This window comes from Syngnathoides biaculeatus, chromosome 10 (assembly GCF_019802595.1).
Source record: "Syngnathoides biaculeatus isolate LvHL_M chromosome 10, ASM1980259v1, whole genome shotgun sequence".
Lineage (NCBI taxonomy): Eukaryota > Metazoa > Chordata > Actinopteri > Syngnathiformes > Syngnathidae > Syngnathoides > Syngnathoides biaculeatus.
This window is the reverse complement of record NC_084649.1, coordinates 12,649,942-12,669,719: the sequence shown is the minus strand read 5'-3', so window position 1 is coordinate 12,669,719 and position 19,778 is coordinate 12,649,942. Positions and strand designations below refer to the sequence as shown.

The following is a 19,778-nucleotide window of genomic DNA, read 5'->3' as shown; positions in this document are numbered from 1 at the left end:
AACACAGGTGTTCTGTGATGTGGGAGAAGTGATTAGATTTGGAAGCAAATTAGTGTACCTTGATTTTCCTATTTAGGTTATACTGTACATACAATGATATTAACAATAAGGTTTATATAATTATAAGGAAAATAAATATCACAGACACCAACATTTTTTTTAGCTTTTTTTCGTTTTCGTCACCGGCTTGTTTATTTCAACACGATCACAGAGTACATGTGTAAATGTTGTACAGTTTGTTAATCAAATATTTAGTACACTGTGGCGTTCTTATTCACACAATCCTCCCCTGAAGCAGCGGGCGGCTTTCTCCAGGCGACTGTCGCATCAGCAAGTTCCACAGCAACAATGGGACTGACGTAACTGCCGAGCTGCTGCCGTCACTGTCTTCTCTCATTGGCTGGTACTGCTTGAAGCGCCTGTTTGAAGCCATATAAGGGACGAGAGGTAATGAGATTTCGTTTTATAGATGAGAACATCGCCTTAAATTCCTGTGTAGATGTTGCTTGAGTCAGAGGATTACATGAAAGTCAATATCATTAACAGATCTTACAAGCAGTTTTATAACCTCTGCGTATGATGTGTTAATGTTACCCTTTATGTGTAGCGTTATTTGTGTGCTGGAGTCTGTTTGCTGGAAATTATTGATTTTTTTTTTCCATAATGGGTAGCTATTCGAGCAAGGCTGTTCCATCTCAATGAAACGTTATATAATTACTTATGGGCCGAAGCATTAATATTTTCTTCCATCTCTGTCAAATCACATTACTGTAAAATTTGTTCTGCTTGCAAAGATTTTGTTTCCTTGGCCCAAGAATAAATTGTGGGAATTCCGCAAAATTCTGACTTTTAGTTGCAGCTGCTTTACAGCTGACAAAAGTCTAAACCTTGGTGAAACCCGAAATCTGGTGGCTCACCTGTACATCAAACCGATACAGCAAACCACACAGGCAAGAACCAACACACCGAGGATTATGGCAGCAGTTCCAGCGGGGGAACCAGCAGAGGCTGTGATGGAAAGCAAATTCCAAAAATGACCCAGCAATCCTATCAGGGAGTGACCTTAATGAATGTTTCATTCACCCACCTACTGCCACGCTGACACGAGCACTTGTCATAGCAAGGCTGACATCATTAGTCAAGGAGACATTGAGGCAGAAAACACCAGACTCGTTGAAGAACTGGCGGAGGACCATTTGGCAGTCAGGCGAGGGCGTGGCCACGCTGCAGACAGTTTCCACTGGGATGATGCACTCAGCATCCGAAATGACTGTGCACACCTCACTTGGTAAACTAGGGGAAAGAGCATTTAAAAATGTGTTTTTTTTAAATCCTCAACCTGATGCTGCAAACATACACACAAATGCACTTTTTTTTCTGTCAAAGTGATATTAATTCAAAAATGAGTGTGCTTTTCTCTTTATCATGCAAATTAGAGATGCACAGATTTCCTACAACAACACTTCAGGATGAGCCAACAATACCCCCAAATGCTCATTTTCTTATTTTATTCTATTTCCACCAAAACCTGTTTGGATGCCCCACAGTATTTTGCCTAATGTTGCACGTGAGAATAAATCTCTACACTTTATTGAACAATTTAACTAACTTATACATTTCTATTTTGGAGCTCATCTGGTTAAAAATGTATATGAGAGACTAACAAACAAAGACTGCGTGACATCAGTGATTCAGACATCGTGTTTTAATGCATGTGATCCCTCACCTTCCTTGACAGCTAACGGTGACATCCACGGCATTCTGATTTAGCTCAGTTGCCAGCGACACAACATTGGACATCTGCACAATCTCAACGCTATCAATTCCCTCTGCATGATTTAAAAAAAAGATAAAAAAAAGAAACAAAAACATAACATCATGAGCTCCGACTATTTCTATGAAGTTATACAGAAGTGTAGAATCCTTACGAGTTTGACTTACGGACAACGTCGACGGAGGTGACGAGGGAGCCGTAACGGTAGACCATGCAGTCGGCTGAAACTTCTGGTACTTGTCTTTTGACCACAACGAGGGCAACTTGTGCTGGATCTGCTTCCACTTCGGCTTGGACTTCCCCTTCGTTTAGGACCGTTTCATCACCTAGTGAAAGTTGTATCATGGAGGCTTTGTATTGAAACTTTGACACATTGTTTGTTCGAAAAACACACCGTTGTGATATGCATTATGGGATGGCAATGTTTTCCTTTCTATTATGTTGTTTATAGCTAACATTGTAGAGCGCAGTGATTCAATTGTACAATGAATATATTAATCTATGTATCCCATATTTCTAAAGTAAGTCATTTCCTTTTATTTTGGGGGTTTGTCGTTGAAAATGCAGAGTGGGTGTGTGTCGCTTTGGGGCACAAACAGACAATTTGTGCATATCCAAAAGTGGCCACTCAAATGTGATCTGACCAAGAGAAGCTACTGCTGCTTTTGCTTGAAAGTTAAAATTTTACCTGTGTTGACTGATGAATAATTTTACAATTTGTACTATGCCTAAAAAAAGCCGAAGACAGAAAAAGTGAATGTTGTGGTTTTATAATACCGAAATGATGTGCCAGCTATTTTCTAAATGTGAATAATGTCACTTATCTGCCATAACACACCTGCTGGAGCTGCAGTAGCAACAGCAACATCGTTGTCATTGTCAGCTTCTTCTACAGTGGCGCTCTCAGTGGCTGCGGGGACTACGACATTATCAGCAGGGGCTGCTGTTTCAGTCTGGACCACTTCTGCAGCATCCTCAGCAGTAGCTTCAACCACAGCTACTTCTTCTGCCACTACGGTCACTTCAGGGACAACGGCCCCTGGAAGGACTGTAGCTGCTACATTTTCCGGAGCTTCTTCTCCCTCTTCGACTGGGGCCACGGAAGCAGCTACTTCAACCACGGGCACCGTCTCTGCAGCTTCATTGGTCACTTCGTCTGCAGCAGCGGTTTCAACCACTGCTGCGTCTTGAGCTGCAGGTTCGAGAGGTGCAGCGGTGGCCACCTCGCCAGCGGCAGCATCCTCAGCAGCGACTTCAACCTCGGCGGCAGGAGCAGCAGTGGCGACTGAATCTTGTACTGCTGGAGCAACGGCTGCGTCAACTGCTGCAGGGGCTGCCGAGACAGCCTCTACTTCATCCGCTCCTGCATCAATTGCTGCCTCCGCGTCGTCTGTGTCGGCGGCTGTTTCGGCCGGCTGATCAGGATTCTCCACTGGAGTGGCATCAGGGACAGGCTCTTCAGCTGCTGCTGCTGGGTCAGTGTCTGCGGCAGGTAAATCTGCTTCTGCGACAACTGCTGGGTCAGCTTCAGGGGTCACCACTACAACTGGTACAGCAGAGGCAACTGGAACTCCTGATGGAAAAGTTCTGCGTTAACTTCAAACTTCACAACCATGACATGGGAAAAAGTACATTATTCTCCTGGGACTCCAATACATGTACATGAATCGTACATGAATCGTAGTAATCTAGAAATGTTGATTCAAGTGTAAATACTGTATAAAGTATAACAATAAACAGTCAATTACATACAATATACAGTATGATTACTGAAAATGATGTTCGGTTCTGATTGTCCCAGCTACAAGTTATTTGCCGTCCATTTAAAAAAAAAATTTTCATCATGCTTATCCTCATTAAGGTCACAGCTCCGCAAGAGTCTATTCCAACTGACTTATACCCTGGTTGCCAGACAATTGCAGAACATACAGTCCTGGTACATAAACCATCAACCATAAACTATTGACACTCACCTTCACATCTATGAACAATTTAGAGTCTTCAATTATATTAACATGAATATTTTTTAAATGTGGGATGCACCTCTTAAATGAATTATCCATCCATACATTTTCTTTGCCGCTTATCATCACGAGGCCCACGGGGAGTGCTGGAGCCTATCCCAGCTGTCAACGGGCAGGAGGCGGGGTACTCCCTGAACTAGTTGCCAACCAATCGCAGCACACATACAGACGAACAACCATTCATTCACAATCACACCTTGGGGCAATTTAGAGTGTCCAATTAATGTTGCATATTTTTGGGATGTGGGAGGAAACCGGAGTGCCTGGAGAAAACCCACGCAGGCACAGGGAGAACATGCAAACTCCACACAGGTGGGGCCAGGATCGAACCCGGGTCCTCAGAACTGTGAGGCCAGCGCTTTGTGAGCTTACCCACCGTGCCGCCTAAAGGAATTAATTTAAACTTTTTTTTTTTTTTGTGGTTGTAGTTTGCAGTGATGTGCACGTATACTGCATCTTATAGGGAGAAGTTTTTTAATATATTGGTTACTTTATCCATCAATATGTGAGGGTCACAATATTATGCAGCATGATACAAACACACGTTTTACTATCCCATCCAAACTAAAACACAACAATAAATATATTGTTAAATGAATATCTTTCTGACAGTATCAATCAAAAGTGATCAATGACACTTACATTTATATTAGAATCTTTTGATACAGCTTTAAAGTTGCATCTGATTTGATCGATCATATGCACCCAATGTTGTGGCCCGCGGGTGTGTGTCGTTGATCATTTCATTTCTTCTCAATAGGAAATATAGTTTTTCTTAAGTACAGCACATGAACACTTAACATGACATTTATATTGGTTCATTATCTTTTATTGGCCTGCCATGAATTTTAATGTGGCTGCAGACTATCAGGTGGAATGATGAGTGTGCCATAAAAAGCATCATGTTGCTTATGTACTGTACGGAATAGCCTTTGACCCTCCTCCATGCGGTGTTTATGTCAATGCGAATAGATCCATATTTAAAAATCTTACCAGCTGAGGGGTTTACACAACCATTAGGAATGCTGGCCATCAAGACCACTTGAGGTTTGAAGGTCCCGACTGCAAGGTACGTGTGCGTGACCGTCCGCTCCCTGGAGATCAGCGTTCCAGTGCTGTCTCCAAAGTCCCAGCTGAAAGTGATATCAGCACTACTCAGGTATTGGCTGGGGTCGTGAACGTTGACGCTGAAAGCGATGGCGTGTTTCTGGATGAAGTTTGAGTCATCTTGGTTGATGTCATTGACTTGAGCCAGGGATACGGTGAACGGAACTTGGTCTGATGATGAAGAAAAACAATACAGGTGTTATAATGAGACATCAAGATAAAAAAGGTTCAACAGGATTTGAAGGATCACCTGTGATTGTGAAGACCGTGGAGGCATAACCGAGGGGGATAAACTTGTTTTTTCCGCGGCAGTGATAGATGACAACCTCCATGTTGTAGGAGCCCAGGGAGACATCGTCTGTTGAGATGGTGAGCGAGGAGGAGGGCCCGTCTGCCACTTGCCAGTACTTACCTGTAACGTCATCACAAACATGAACTAAAATTGCCCAAACTCTTCTTAATGGGACAGTGTGAGGAAAAGAAGGATTGTCACATCCATTTCTTGACAGTATAGTCAGTCATTTAACCATATGATGCCAATGGTCATGCACATAATGATGAAGAAAAAAAAAATCTGTATTTTTTGCTCTTGTGAATGGTAGCATACCTTACTAAACATTACTGTTGTAGCTAACACTGTTTACCTTTTTTTTTTTAACTCGCATTGTCATTATTTTACAGCCTTTTGCTGTACATCTCATGGTCTTTTTTTTTTTTTACAGTTATTCATATAGTGGACCTAGAGATATGATTTGAGGTGTTCTATCCATTCATTATCTGAGCCACTAATCCTCACAAGAAGAGTGTTGGACCCTATTATCAGGTAGGAGGCAGGGTACACCCTGAACAGGTCGCCGGCCAATCGAAAGGCACATATAAACAAACAACCACTCACAATCACACCGAGGGGCAATTTAGAGTCTCAGATTTATGCATGTTTTTGGGATTTGTGAGGGAACCCGACTGCCCGGAGAAAATCCACGCAGGAGAACACACACAGGCGGGGCCAGGATTTGAACCCCGGGCCTCAGAATTGTGAGGCCAACGTTCTCAGCAGTCATCGACCATGCTGCTGATTTGAGCCGTTTTTGTTTTTTGTTTTTTTAAATAAGTTTAATGGGTATCTTTTCACAACAAACATTTAGAAATCATCCTCGGGTGGCATTTATATCAGTTGATATTTCACGATATTAAGGGTGTCAATATCCAACTACAGATTTGACGAAAATATTATTCTGTGTAAATGCAATACTCTTACCCCATGTCTTCCAAACATACACATAGTGGGGCTTCCTGTCCCGGGTCCTGGTGAAAGGCGTGCCATCTGGGAAAACCCCTGTCATCTCATTTGTTTGCTCTGGATACACAGCTTGGCCCGCCTGATACTGTTGCCCTGTAGATAAGTTTCCCCAAGTTACCACATTTACAGTAGCTGTGAAGGAGGTCCAGAACAATCGAAACCCATTCAGGTATGATGTTGCAAACTACTGCAAACAACAATAATAAAAAATGTTCAACAAAAGCAACTCTGACAGTGTAATTGAACGGTGAACAATTTTATCTCGTTTATCTTTTGTTTACCCCATGAGATTTTATCAGTGCATGATTCTTTTGGATGCTCGGATGTTTGTTTTTAATGTCACGAAACTGCGCTACTTCTTGATCTCACTTTCACAGACTTACCATCAATTGTGCAGTTACGCGCCCAGACCACCTGCCCATCGGCGAGCACAGTTTGGTTTGGAGGGAAATTAAGATTAATATTAAAGGTTGATTTTGCTCCAAGCAGCGTGGGCGCATCGTTCTTCAGATCAAACGTGACCGGACCACCTGAAGAAGCGGAAGATAACTTTCCATTGTTTATGTTGGCAGAGAGAATGAATTGCAGAACTCAACAGCAAATGATCATCCTTACCAGACCAACAGTTTCTGAATCTTGGGTCTCCCTCCTTCCACACAGGGTACATGCGGGAGTTCCATGAGCGGTAACGCGTGAACTGACTCCGAGCCTCTGAAAGAAAGATCATTGGCGTGTGATACAGTTAAGTAATCGATTAAAACATTACAACAAATAACAAAATTATGCTGTAACTTACTTTCATCTTATTTTGTTTTTTGTCATAATTATGAGCATTAACTATGATGCTGTGTAGCTTTACCCACACCTATATATAATTCTTGACTTCGAAGAGGTAAAAAAGGTAGTATGTATTTCTGAAACCAGATATTTCTATGATATAATAAATCTAATCAGTGATTTGAACCTTTACACCTGCTTATAGAAGGCATAGAGAATAAGAAGAGGTCAATGATGTTTGAGTTTGAGGCGCTGCAAATCACAGGACCTGCAAACCCCCCTCAAGCCTTTTCATGTGACCATCAGCTGAGCAGCAACAGTAATCTTCACTCCAGGAATGAGGGCGCTCACACCCTTACATTTGTGTGTGTGTGTGTATTATGTGATCTGACAAGTTGCGGTTGATGCCTCTTCAGATAATCAATGTTATATTATATTTACACAGTGATGGAACCTTGACCACGAATATGTTTGATTTCAAAAGAGGGGCATAACCTTCAGGATGTTTGCTATATTTTAAGCACATTTGGCTAAAAAGGAAACGACAGCATTAAATATCGAGATGCTATCAAAAATGTGGTTACATTGCGTGCTCGGTTCTGTGTTTAATAAATTATTTATTGTATAATATACAGGTGAGTTGTTTATATTGTATGTCTTTCTTGGTTGTGCCACTTTTGTGCCCCCTCAATTTATTTTCAAATCAAACGTAATCAAGCCAAACAGACTGTGACATCCTTGAAATGAATGACACCCATCATGTGTGGAATCAGATTAGTCGTGGTAATTAATAACTCTTACATGTTTGTTTCAACAGGAAAACCATATCGCAATGGATTTGAAAGGGGATAATTGATAAAACCAGGCATTTGAGCAAAATGTATTAATTATGACTCACTTTGAGCAGTGGTGGACATCAAGGCCAACGCCATCAGCAGAGGTAGCAGCAGAGTCTTCATCCTGTCTTGGGTTGTGTCTCTTCCCAGAAGCCCAGACCTCACCAACCGCTCCTGAACCCAAACACAAACGCCCACAGAGACTTTGGAAAAGTCCTCACTCTCTTGAAGAATCTCCTGAATCTGAATTAACATAAACATTCTTCAAACTCTGACATCACTGCCGGTCTGTAATCTGGCACCACCCACATTTTTCATAACATTTTTTTTACACATTCACAGACATTAATGAAGCAATTTTTATATTCACTTTTGGTTGATTAAACTGTGCCCAACCCACCAAATAATTTCAATTGTTCCGTTTTTACAATGATGATTCTCAGCTATTAGGTCGAGACACAAAAGTTGTTGCTGGAATAATTATACAGTAGACAAATAGTAAAACATTTCAGCTTATGAACAGTGTATAATGAACTAGTCCATGCACCGGCGTAAGAATAGGTGGTCACGTCGCTACATAAGGCAGCCTGATTTGGTTTAGTCATGCAAATATTTACCTTGATTATGAATTTACGAGGAGTCACTGATGGTGTAGTGGTACACATGCCTGACTTTGGTGCGGGCAACGTAGGATCGATTCCCGCTCAGTGATGGTATTACTTTCCCTGTGACTGATTGACAACCAGTGCAGGGTGTACCCTAACCTCCTGCCCGTTGATAGCTTGGTTGGCTCCAGCACTCCTGCAACCCTTGTGAGAATAAGCGGCTAGGAAAATAGATGGATGGATGAATTTACTAGCGGCCCAGTGGATCAGCTAGTAAAGTGTTAGCCTCACAGTTCTGAGGACCCGGTTCGATCCTGGTTATGTGGAGTTTGCATGTTCTCCCTGTGCGTGCATGGGTTTTCTCCGGGTACTCCGGTTTCCTCCCACATCCCAAAAACATGCAACATTAATTGGACACTCTAACTTGCCCCGAGGTGTGATTGTGAGTGCGGCTGTTTGTCTCCATGTGATCTGTGATTGGCTGGCAACCAGTTCAGGGTCTACCCTGCCTCCTGCCCATTGACAGTTGGGATAGGCTCCAGCACTCCCCGCGACTCTTGTGAGGATAAGCAGCAAAAGAAAATGGATGGATGAATATACGACTGCGTCAGCGTAGGTTAGGGACAGAGTATGACAAGTTCCTACTTACATATCAATTTAATTTTCATTGGCCCCATACGGGCAAAACTTTGTCAGAAAACCAAGGACCCCTGTAGCAGTGAAATATTTAAATAAATGCAACCCATCACTGAGTGAGAACTGAGTCCACGCTGCCCACACAAAAATCAAGCGCTACACCATCAGTGACCTCGGGTGAATCCACAAATCAAAAATATGCAAGCAACAACGTCAGTCAATATTCATTTTTCTATAAGCAGTTGTCATGTTATTAGTCACTAACGGTGTAGTGGCACACATGCCTGACTTTGGTACGGCCAGCATGGGATCGATTCCTGCTCAGTGTTGGTGTTGATAACTGCCCTGTGACTGACTGGCGACCAGTTTAGGGTGTAGTCCGTCTTTCCCCCGAAGGTGGCTGGGTTAGGCTCCAGCTCTCCCGTGACCCTTGTGAGAATAAGCGGCTTGGATAATGGATGGATGGACAGTTATCGTGTTCATGCTTGGTTTCTCAATCAGTTGCTGTGAACAGCACATTGACCATATAAGCATACGTGGTTATGTTGAAAAAATAAAGATAATTATTTAAACTATTCTTTTTATTAGTTGTTCTAAAAAAGTGTTTTGCGACTTGTGAATGAAACAAAACTGCAAAAAATGTGAATCGCAGCGTGACACCGCTTGAGAACCAAACTTTTAGGTAATTCAATGATGCAAATGAGGTTTTGTTCCCAAAAAAGTAAAGAAAAAAATCACCAGATCATTTTGTGCACAATGCAGATTAACATTTCATGCCTGTGTGGGAGACGTATGACTTTTTAGCTATGTGTGATTGCATGTCACAGGATGGAAAGGCACATAGCAAATCAAAAGCGTCCTTTCATTTCCACAAACCCTCTTCCCAACCTTGGCTCTCCACCTCGGGCAATGCTTACAAGCCGTCATCAGAATCACAGGCAAACTCGTGCTCCAAATACTCGCACAATTTTCCTTTTTGGCGTAGTTTCATTCATGAGAAAACAAGGGGTCATTATTCCTGAGAGGACTAAGATAATAGTAACTTTGCAATTATTCACGCGCAGTGTATGGTCTGGTTTTACAAAAATGTGACATTTGCTGTTTAGAATTACAAACATTTTAAGTTCAATATATCATATTGGGGTTAAAAACATTTTAAAAAGCCAAACATTTTCTAGAATCGGATTTTTTGTCCAGATGAAACCAAGGTCAACTTGGAGCAGAATGATTGGAAAAGAAGAGTAAGGACGAACCATGGCATACAACGCCAGGCAGTGTTTTCACGTGTGGCTGCGAACTGCTTCTTACGGAAAATGCAAAAAAAAAAAAAAAAAAAGGGAAAAGAATGTTTTATAGGTAATGTGTCTGTAACTGAAGTAGCAAAATGACTTGAGAGCTGTATAGGATGAAAGTCTCCTCATATTCAGTCGAATCCAGAAAACATTACATTACATACATTACATTACGGGAAGGTGACTCGCAGTGAAGTTGGAAAATGATAAAATAGGATGAAATAGTAATATTGAGAAGGGAATGAAATATAAATATAATAAACATATCACTATAATACACGGCACATTGGGTTTGGTTTCCTCCCACATTCCAAAAACATTAATGAGACATCCTAAATTGCCCCGAGGTATGATTGTGAGTGTGGCTGTTTGTCTCTATGTGGCCTGCGATTGGGTGGCAACCAGTTCAGAGTGTACCCTGCCTCCTGCCTATTGACAGCTGGGTTAGGCTCCAGCACTTCCGTGACCCTCGTAAGGATAAGCGGTGAAGAAAATGGATGGATGGATGTTTCAATATAGCAAACCTTCCACTTAGTGAAGAGAAAAGTGAAGGCAGCAACATCCACAAATGAGCAGCATGTGGTTGCAGGGAAGGCCTGGCAAAGCATTTCCAGCAATGAAATTTTGGCAGTTTTTTGGGCTGCAGACATTAACTGCAAATGATTAGTATAAATATTAATATACCGTATCATGTCGATAACAGTACAGTCTCTTTGTCCAAATACCTTTGGGTACTTGAAAACTGGCATATGCCCAATTTTTTCGTATCGCTTAATCACTTAATTGATTGAAATAAATAGATAAAATAATAAATAGAAATAAATAGATGTAAAAGCAGTACTATCAACAAAAACAAAATATAGATATGTAAGTGAGACACTAGAAATAATAACTGATTGTTCAAACACTGACATGAGTGTGTCTTTTACTTCATTATAGTAAAAATAAAGGAACGCAATTTCAATTAATGCAGTGGAAAGTTTATAGGAGCCTGAGAGCATCCTGACAAAGTACATTCCACTAAGTTGAAAAACATCTTAAATTACATATCATCACAACAACCTTAGCTAAGTGAGTCCAATTCTTATATTTTCTGTTAGTACATGTACATGATGGTGATCTGTGGTTTCCCACAACTGATCTCACTCTTCAAGAGTTCGATGCCAGCCAGACTTTGAGGCTGCACTACATGTGACCTCTCATGTGCTAACGAAGGAGTTCAGGATAAATCCTTCCCACAGAGCACCTGACTGCACATGCCATTAAGAGTCCTCCATTAGCTGCTCTGGACCTTCCAGGAAAATATCTGCATTAAACGTATTCGATGGTAGTCACATTCCTTCAGCGTACTGCAGTTCTTTTCAAATCACGGAGCAAAACCCCAATAGTATTTCAAATACGTTTCTTCTGTATTATAAGTATTGGATATCATTGTTTTTTTGTTAGTTTTTTTGCTTGTTTTTCAGGCATTTTTAGGATAAGCGGCTCAGATAAATGGATATACTATCTATCTATCTATCTATCTATCTATCTATCTATCTATCTATCTATCTATCTATCTATCTATCTATCTATCTATCTATCTATCTATCTATCTATCTATCTATCTATCTATCTATCTATCTATCTATCTATCTATGTATACACATAGGGTGGAACAACTGGTTAGTGCGTTGGCCTCACAATTCTGAGGGCCGGGGTTCGAATCCTGGACCCCCCTATGTGGAGTTTGCGTGATCTCCCTGCGCCTGCGTGGGTTTTCTCAGGGCACTCCCGTTTCCTCCCAAAACATGCATTCATTGGAGACTCTAAATTGCCCCTAGGTGTGCTTGGGAGTTTGACTGTGGTCTGTTTCCATGTGCCCTCGAATTGGCTGGCAACCAGTTCAAGGTGTACCCCACCACCTGCCCGATGACAAATGAGATTGGATCCAGCACTCCCATGATCCTTCTGAGGATAAGCGACTCAGAAAATTGAGTGATGGATTCATGTTGTAAATGTATTTGAATTTAATGTAGTGATTATATTATCCAGGCGGCACGGTAGAGCAGCTGGTAAAGCGTCGGCCTCACAGTTGTAAGGACCCGAGTTCAATCCTGGCCCCGCCTGTGTGGAGTTTGCATGTTCTCCCCGTGCCTGTGTGGGTTTTCTCCGGGCAGTCCGGTTTCCTCCCACATCCCAAAGACTCTAAATTGCCCCTAGGTGTGATTGTGAGTGCTACTGTTGTTGGCAACCAGTTGAGGGTGTACCCCGCCTCCTGCCCGTTGACAGCTGGAATAGGCTCCAGCACTCCCCGCGACCCTCGTGAGGATAAGCGGCAAATAAAATTGATGGATGGATGGATTATGTCATTCACCTTTTTGAACTTCATTTTAACTTCAGTCAGATGTGGGAATAACCATTCCTCCTCACAAATTTACAGGAGGACAAATAATACACTTAACATTGTCCATTGTGTATATTTTTTTCTTTTACACAATCAGTTCAATTAAAATATAGATATGCAGTATAATAATAATGGTAACAGGCGTTATTCAATTTGAAAGAGTAGACGGAACAGATTAGCTGAAACGTCATCATGTCACGTGACCTATGACATGGAAAGCGTTTGATAATGTTCCCAAGCGATACTAACGTGCCGTGATGTAATTCTTTTACCGCAACAAAAGTCAGTAATATGAATTCAAAATAAGATGTGTGGAAAATAACATTATGTACCTATTATCATCCGTTACTCGAAGAACGTGAAAGGAGACGTCAAACGTCTTTACAAGTTACAGAAACACCGCCCGCCCGCGACAATCGGAATGTCAAGGACACTAAAACGCGCGCTAACGGTGCAACGCGGGAAACGCCGCTCTTGTTAGTTCAGTTGTTTTGCCCCGGCCGCCAAAAAGGAGCTCGAGTCTTGTCTTCTTTTGACGCCATTTGGCGAGAATAAACTCGTTACCCCGGCGAGCTCGCTTGCTCATTTCTACGTTGCGTGGCCGTTTGAACGCTTTGTGTAACTCTCTCCTCGGGCGGATGTGCGTATGTGCGGAACACGCGGGCGAGTTTGAACGAGTAGCTAATTTAAGCGGTCACATCCCAAGATGGAATCCTTCCAGAAGGTCGAGAAGATAGGAGAGGGCACTTACGGGGTGGTGTACAAAGCCAAGAACAAGAACACGGGAGAAACTGTGGCGCTCAAGAAGATCAGGCTGGACACGTAAGTCGCCTGCGAGACTCCTGGGGTTTCGCCCAGCCTAGCTTTGTGGCCGTGGGATGGCGTGAAGGTCTCCATGGGTGCTGGTCATTTGGTCACCACGTTCAAATGATTTGCGGTTGTTAGCTTGCTGCTAATGTTGTCCAGTGTTACACTGTAACACCAAACTCGTCTGTGTATACATTGTAGATAGCGCTGGATGTTAAGCAATTGATAAGAGACCGCTCTCATATTAAAATGTTAATCAAGAAAAAACGACTTCAAGTTCATGCTGTGTGAGTGAGACAATTATAAAGTAGTTTCTCCCAACCTATATTTAGCCAATACATATCTTACAGAAATCCCACGGCGCACCACCGAACAAAAATATCAGAAGTACAATTACTAAAATAAATCATTTTTCCTGTTGAATTGAACTGAAAAATGATGTACTCGCAAGAAGACAGCTTATTCGGTCTTACGTTTGCCATCAGGTGGATCCACAGGTTTATTGTACAGTATGCCACCTCATGGAAGAGCATTTAATTGGCGTAAAAATGTGAACACAGATGTATTAGCATTTAATAATAATGTTTAGACAGATTAACGGTGAATAATTCTGCAGTACACCTGATGATCTCTCTCATGACACTCTAGTGTGCTTTGGCGTCCTGGTTGGGAATAATTGATAGACTTAAGAAAAAGAGAAACATTTTATTTTCTTTGCATTTACTGGAAATTGGTCATCATAAAATAGTAATAGTAATAATTTTACAGTTTTAAATTCATTTATTAAAATTGCCAGGACTGTGGAGTAAAATCCGCACTGTATTGCAGTTCTGATATTGAATATTTTTTTTGTCTTTTTGGTGTTATTACTCTTTTTATATACTGTTATCTATTGCTCCTGCTGTCACTCCCAGTATATTATGTGAAAATGTGTCTGTATTTTTTTAAAGGTTTGTAAAAACATTTTAAGTATGGTACATGTTTAAAAAATAACACAGGGTGTGTTTAAAATCCAATGCCACTACCAAACAAATGTCACAAGAAGTACATTATACTGAATTAAGGATGAGCTTGTCCAATGTAATGAAACATTTACTTTGTGTGCATTTCATGGCTTCATCCTTTTGCAATGCAGCAGGTGAATACACAAATTAAACTAGCTTTTTCCATTTGGTGGAGGAACAACCTGTTTTATATATTACTGGGATGGATACATATTTTTCATTTTGATTTAGGTGTACCTAATTTAATATAGTCACTATTTATTTATATATGTTTTTTTTATGCAATTAGGGAAACTGAAGGCGTTCCAAGCACTGCCATCCGGGAGATTTCCCTCCTCAAAGAGCTCAGTCACCCAAATATTGTCAAGTAAGCACCAACATCCAATGACGTTTTTCTCATATCCCCCGTGTTACCATTTAGTAATTTTTGAAGGTTGCACGATGTCATCCACACGGAGAACAAGCTGTACCTCGTCTTTGAGTTCCTCAACCAGGATCTAAAAAAGTTTATGGATTCTTCCATCGTCAGTGGTATACCACTCGCTCTGATTAAGGTAAACATCATGTCCATCTCACCTCATTTACCTTCCATCCTGGATATGAATTCACTGACATTTCCTTTCTGTCTTTAGAGTTATCTGTTCCAGCTGCTGCAAGGCTTGGCATTTTGCCACTCCCACAGGGTTCTCCATCGCGACCTGAAGCCACAGAACCTCCTCATCAATGCTCAGGGTGAGATCAAGCTGGCTGACTTCGGCCTGGCGAGAGCGTTTGGTGTGCCTGTGCGCACATACACACATGAGGTAAATGAGGAAGTGTGCTTCTTTATTCGCGCTAGCGCTGAGTGATATGGGACAATAGTCTCATTGTGAATTATTTGTTTTTATTATTATTATTTTGTAAACCAATATGATTTTAATTGAGCATATGGTTTTGGGGGGGGGGAGTTTGTTGTCTACAGCATTATTCACTAAACACAAAGAAATCTTTCTATACTATGACCAACGTGACATTGGCTACGATCAACGTATGAGCTATAACAGCACATATAAACAGTTCCTTCCTTTAGGTCAAGCCTAAATGTTATGAAAATGATCAGTACTGTACATTAATGACTTCAACTCCAGGCTAGGGCTGCACAATTAATAAAATTTCAATTGTGACTGTAATTTTTGGCAGCCACGATTAAATGAGCCTGATCGTCTTTTTTTTTCCTACAATTAAATACACTGCAATTGGCGGCATTTGAATTCAAATTTCCATGTTGACACGGGTGACTAGCAGTGAATGGATTCAAATATAGTCACTGCTGCATGTGAAAAGTGCTTTGGACAGCCACCAGGGGGCGAATATACAGTGCAGTACAGTATACTGTATTTAAGGCTTTATTAAGCTGCCAGGCAAAAGAGAGGAAGACCAAAGAAAAAGTTGATAGATGTTGTGAGGGAGGACATGAGGACAGTGGCTGTTAGAGAAGATGCACGAGATAGGCTTAGATTGGAAAAAGATGACACGCTGTGGCGACCCCTAACGGGACAAGCCGAAAGGAAAAGAAGAAGAAGAATTAAGCCCCGGCACTGCACTCTTCTGCCAACTTCATTCGAAAAGTTTCAACAAGCATTGATGTCAAATAAAGTAGTAATATTTTGAGGCTCATGTGGCAACGAGAAACAATTGCACTTTTATTTTTGCAAGCAGAAGAAACGGTTTGATGGGCCTGCAAAAATACATTTACTCTGCGTTGTCCACAGTGTATCTTAATTCAAAAAGTGGTTTATTTATATATATTGTAGTTTTTGTAAAGGTTTTTTTCATGTCTTTTCACATAGTACTGTAAATATCTGACGGAGAGTAACGTTAACTTAAAAAAAAAAAAAAAAAAATGTCGGGAGCATAGGACAAACTGAGATGACGACCCATAATGCCCGGACTCAGACTACAAGACAAATTGTCTTTTTTTTTTTTTTTAACGCTGTGTTTGTAATTATGTTATATGTTTATCAGGTGGTAACACTGTGGTACAGAGCACCCGAGATCCTGCTGGGCTGCAAGTTTTACTCGACAGCTGTCGACATCTGGAGTCTGGGATGCATCTTTGCTGAAATGGTATTGTCTCCAGTAGGGGTGGCCATAATGAATTGATTGTTATAATTTAATGGCGATGCTAACTATGGGGGTAGACAAAATGAAGTGGATTACTCACTGCATACTCCAGAATCCCTCGTGGCTTACTTTGAAGAACAATAACATGACAGATCAACTTAAGCAAGATGCACACAGACAAAATTTTAATATCTTGATCATTCATTGAGCATCATAAACCAACGAAGAAAGAGTTCCAAAGATTGAATCTCCTATCCCAGAAAAAAAAAAAAAACCTTTTCCATATACATACAGTGTATATTTAATTATTGATCATTTATTGTCCCATTTGTTGATCAAGGCAATGTGGTTAAATTCCCATTCCAAGTTTCATCTCCTCATCTTATGTGTTCAACAATATCTTCCGTTGTTTTTGAGTCAGCAATTTTTTTCTTGGAGGTGCTTTAAGTAGCCTCGGCAATGTTGGAAAATCCTCTTTTTCCGTTCTGTTAGTTTTCTTCCTGCTGTAATTTCTGGCTTTGAAAATAATACTAATCTTCCCCATCCAGTTGAGGGTTTTCAGAGTTGACCTTTCCTCTCTTTTTCCATGACTGTCATTAAACTAAACCTCCATAAATGTCTGCTCTCTCAATCCCCGTGGCACTCTGAAATCCTTTTTTATTTTTCTTTCTTTCTTTTAAGATCACCAGGAGGGCCCTGTTCCCCGGCGACTCCGAGATAGACCAGCTATTCCGCATCTTCCGCACCCTTGGCACCCCGGACGAGGCCACGTGGCCCGGAGTCACTTCCATGCCGGACTACAAACCTTCCTTCCCGAAGTGGGCCCGCCAGGATTTATCCAAAGTGCTCCCTCTCCTGGATGAAGACGGAAGAGATTTGCTACGAGTAAGAATGTTTCCCTTCCGTTATTCGTTTCTCACAAGGAAGATTTCCATTCATCGATCCATCCTAGCTACTTATCCTCACAAGGGTCACGGGATTGCTAGAGCCTACCCCAGCGATCGTCGGGCAGGAGTCAGGGTATACCCTGAACAGGAAGCCAGGCAATCACAGGGCACATACAGACAAACAGTTGCACTCACAATCACACCTTGGGGCAATTTAGAGTCTCCAATTAATGCATGTTTTTGGGGATGTAATAGGAAACCGGAGTGACCAGCGAAAACCCATGCAGGCACAGGGAGAACATCAAAATCCAAAAATAATTTGGCTCTTAAAAGTACTGTATATCTTGGCTCATCTGTCCCGGCGGAACAATTCAATACTTTTCCACTCAATGGAAGAAGGCACAAATATCCCGCATGTCCCCAAACTTAACAGACCTGGATTTTTACAGGAAGTCAATCAATGTTACAGTATACAGTAGATATAAAAAGTCTACACACCCCTTTTCAAATGCTAGGTTTTTGTTGTAAAAAATAAAAATGACACAATCATCGCAAAAGTAAGAGGCTGTACACACTTGTGCAGCCACTTTATCACAATTTTTTATTTTTACCCCAGCTATATAGTTGTTCACGTTACAGCTCATACTGTATTTCTTTCAGCTTGTCCCGTTAGCGGTTGCCAGTGTGTCATCTCAGATGAGCGCTCACATTTGTTTGGCACAGTTTTTACGTTGGATGCCATTCCTGGTGCAACCCCTCTGCATTTACAGATCATATAAATGGTGGAAAAGACTTTGGAATGATTTATCGTAGTCTTATTGTTTGATATCACATAACCAGATGTTTGAACAGGGGTGTGTCGACTTTTATATCCACTAACTATATACTGCTTGTGAGATGTTTTTATGGGGGGGGGCGTAGATTTTCTCTACTGGCGGAGTTAAAGATAAGGAAACTACAGGAGAGACTGTACATGTGCTTTGCGCTTGTCTTTCAGGAAATGCTGCACTACGATCCAAACAAAAGGTTGTCAGCGAAGAATGCGCTCGTCCATCGCTTCTTCCGTGATGTCACCATGCCGCTTCCGCATCTGAGACTCTGAATTGTGCAAAACGTCTTTAAAAAAAAAACCAACTGGTTCTTGTCATTACAATACACAATCGGTGACCTCACTTCATGCAGGTTAAGAAAGAAAAGCAAAAAAAACTATGCTGATGAAGCTCATTTGATACTTTAGGAAAATGAGATGTTCTTGTCTGTTCTTTAGACCGAACATTTGCACCTGCTGTTGTTCAGCTCATTGTCGCCGTTGTTGTCTGTTTGTTGGCTTTTCAGACATTGTAGTTTTGTACCATAATGCCCTTTTTGTTTTTAATATTCTCGTTTTGGCCTTAGGCTACCCAAATTTTAGAAATTAGACATTGTTCGCACAAGTTTTCGGGATAGTGCAAATACCAATTTTCATTGGTCATTCCAGTCTCCTGCCCAAGACCTCACCAAAAGTGTAAAGCTCTTATTTCTCATATTTGTGCATACGCAGGTGATGTCGGAATATTTCCTTTATTTTCAGATTTTACAGTCTTTTGTTTGCTGTCAAATCTTAGGTACACTATTTTACCCACCCTTTATGAACCCTGTTTTATAGCGACCGCTTGTTGACTGTTCGGAAAAAAATAAAAGTTTATAAACTATTTAGCTTCAGTCAATTTTCTGGTCATCGTCTGGCAATTTGGGAAACTTTTTTTTCACTTTTGTTTTGTTGAATGAAAACCATAGATTCAACTCAAGTGAAACCTTCCAAGAAGACAAAATTCAAGTATCTAATGTACTAAACCTTTTAAATGCCTATGAAACACAAAGTATCACTCAAACATGATCAGTTACAGTATTTAAAATGAGTTGCTTCTTGTGATACATGGAAAAAAACAGTTTGTGTTAATCGGCGTGTGCTGTCTTCCAGAATATTAGGACATGAAGCTCTAAGTCCGGGGGAATATAGTTTGCATCAATGGTTTGTTTCCTTTGTTCAGTTAAGGAGGGTTAGGAGTGTCATAACTGCTATCAAGAATTGAATGTAGTCTTACACCCCTTTAATCAAATTGTATGTATTGATTAATAGCAACATCTCCTGACGAGATGGTATGTACAGTATTGTTCATTTTATTTTGTGAAACAGCTAAACCTGATCAGACTCTGTTCACAGAAATCCACAGTGCAAAGAGGGAAACAAAACAGCGCTA

The 19,778-nt window shown here is 41.1% G+C and overlaps 2 protein-coding genes across 2 annotated transcripts; one reads left to right on the top strand and one right to left on the bottom strand.

The window, feature by feature from the left end:
* Nucleotides 1–189: 189 nt before the first annotated feature.
* On the bottom strand, nt 190–8,502 carry pmela (premelanosome protein a). Its single transcript, XM_061833965.1, has 13 exons — nt 8,436–8,502; nt 7,881–7,992; nt 6,821–6,916; nt 6,589–6,735; nt 6,164–6,298; nt 5,156–5,317; nt 4,792–5,076; nt 2,613–3,347; nt 1,942–2,100; nt 1,727–1,829; nt 1,088–1,293; nt 918–1,008; nt 190–419 (listed from the first exon to the last, which is right to left on the bottom strand). Exons 1-13 carry the CDS (start codon nt 8,481–8,483, stop codon nt 275–277), a joined length of 2,424 nt encoding a protein of 807 aa, XP_061689949.1. The 5' UTR covers nt 8,484–8,502; the 3' UTR covers nt 190–274.
* Nucleotides 8,503–13,182: 4,680 nt separating this feature from the next.
* cdk2 (cyclin dependent kinase 2) lies at nt 13,183–19,229 on the top strand. Its single transcript, XM_061833970.1, has 7 exons — nt 13,183–13,559; nt 14,838–14,915; nt 14,982–15,102; nt 15,181–15,351; nt 16,553–16,654; nt 17,333–17,536; nt 18,536–19,229. The coding sequence occupies exons 1-7, from the start codon at nt 13,444–13,446 to the stop codon at nt 18,638–18,640; spliced, it is 897 nt and encodes a 298-aa protein (XP_061689954.1). The 5' UTR covers nt 13,183–13,443; the 3' UTR covers nt 18,641–19,229.
* The last annotated feature ends 549 nt before the right edge of the window (nt 19,230–19,778 follow it).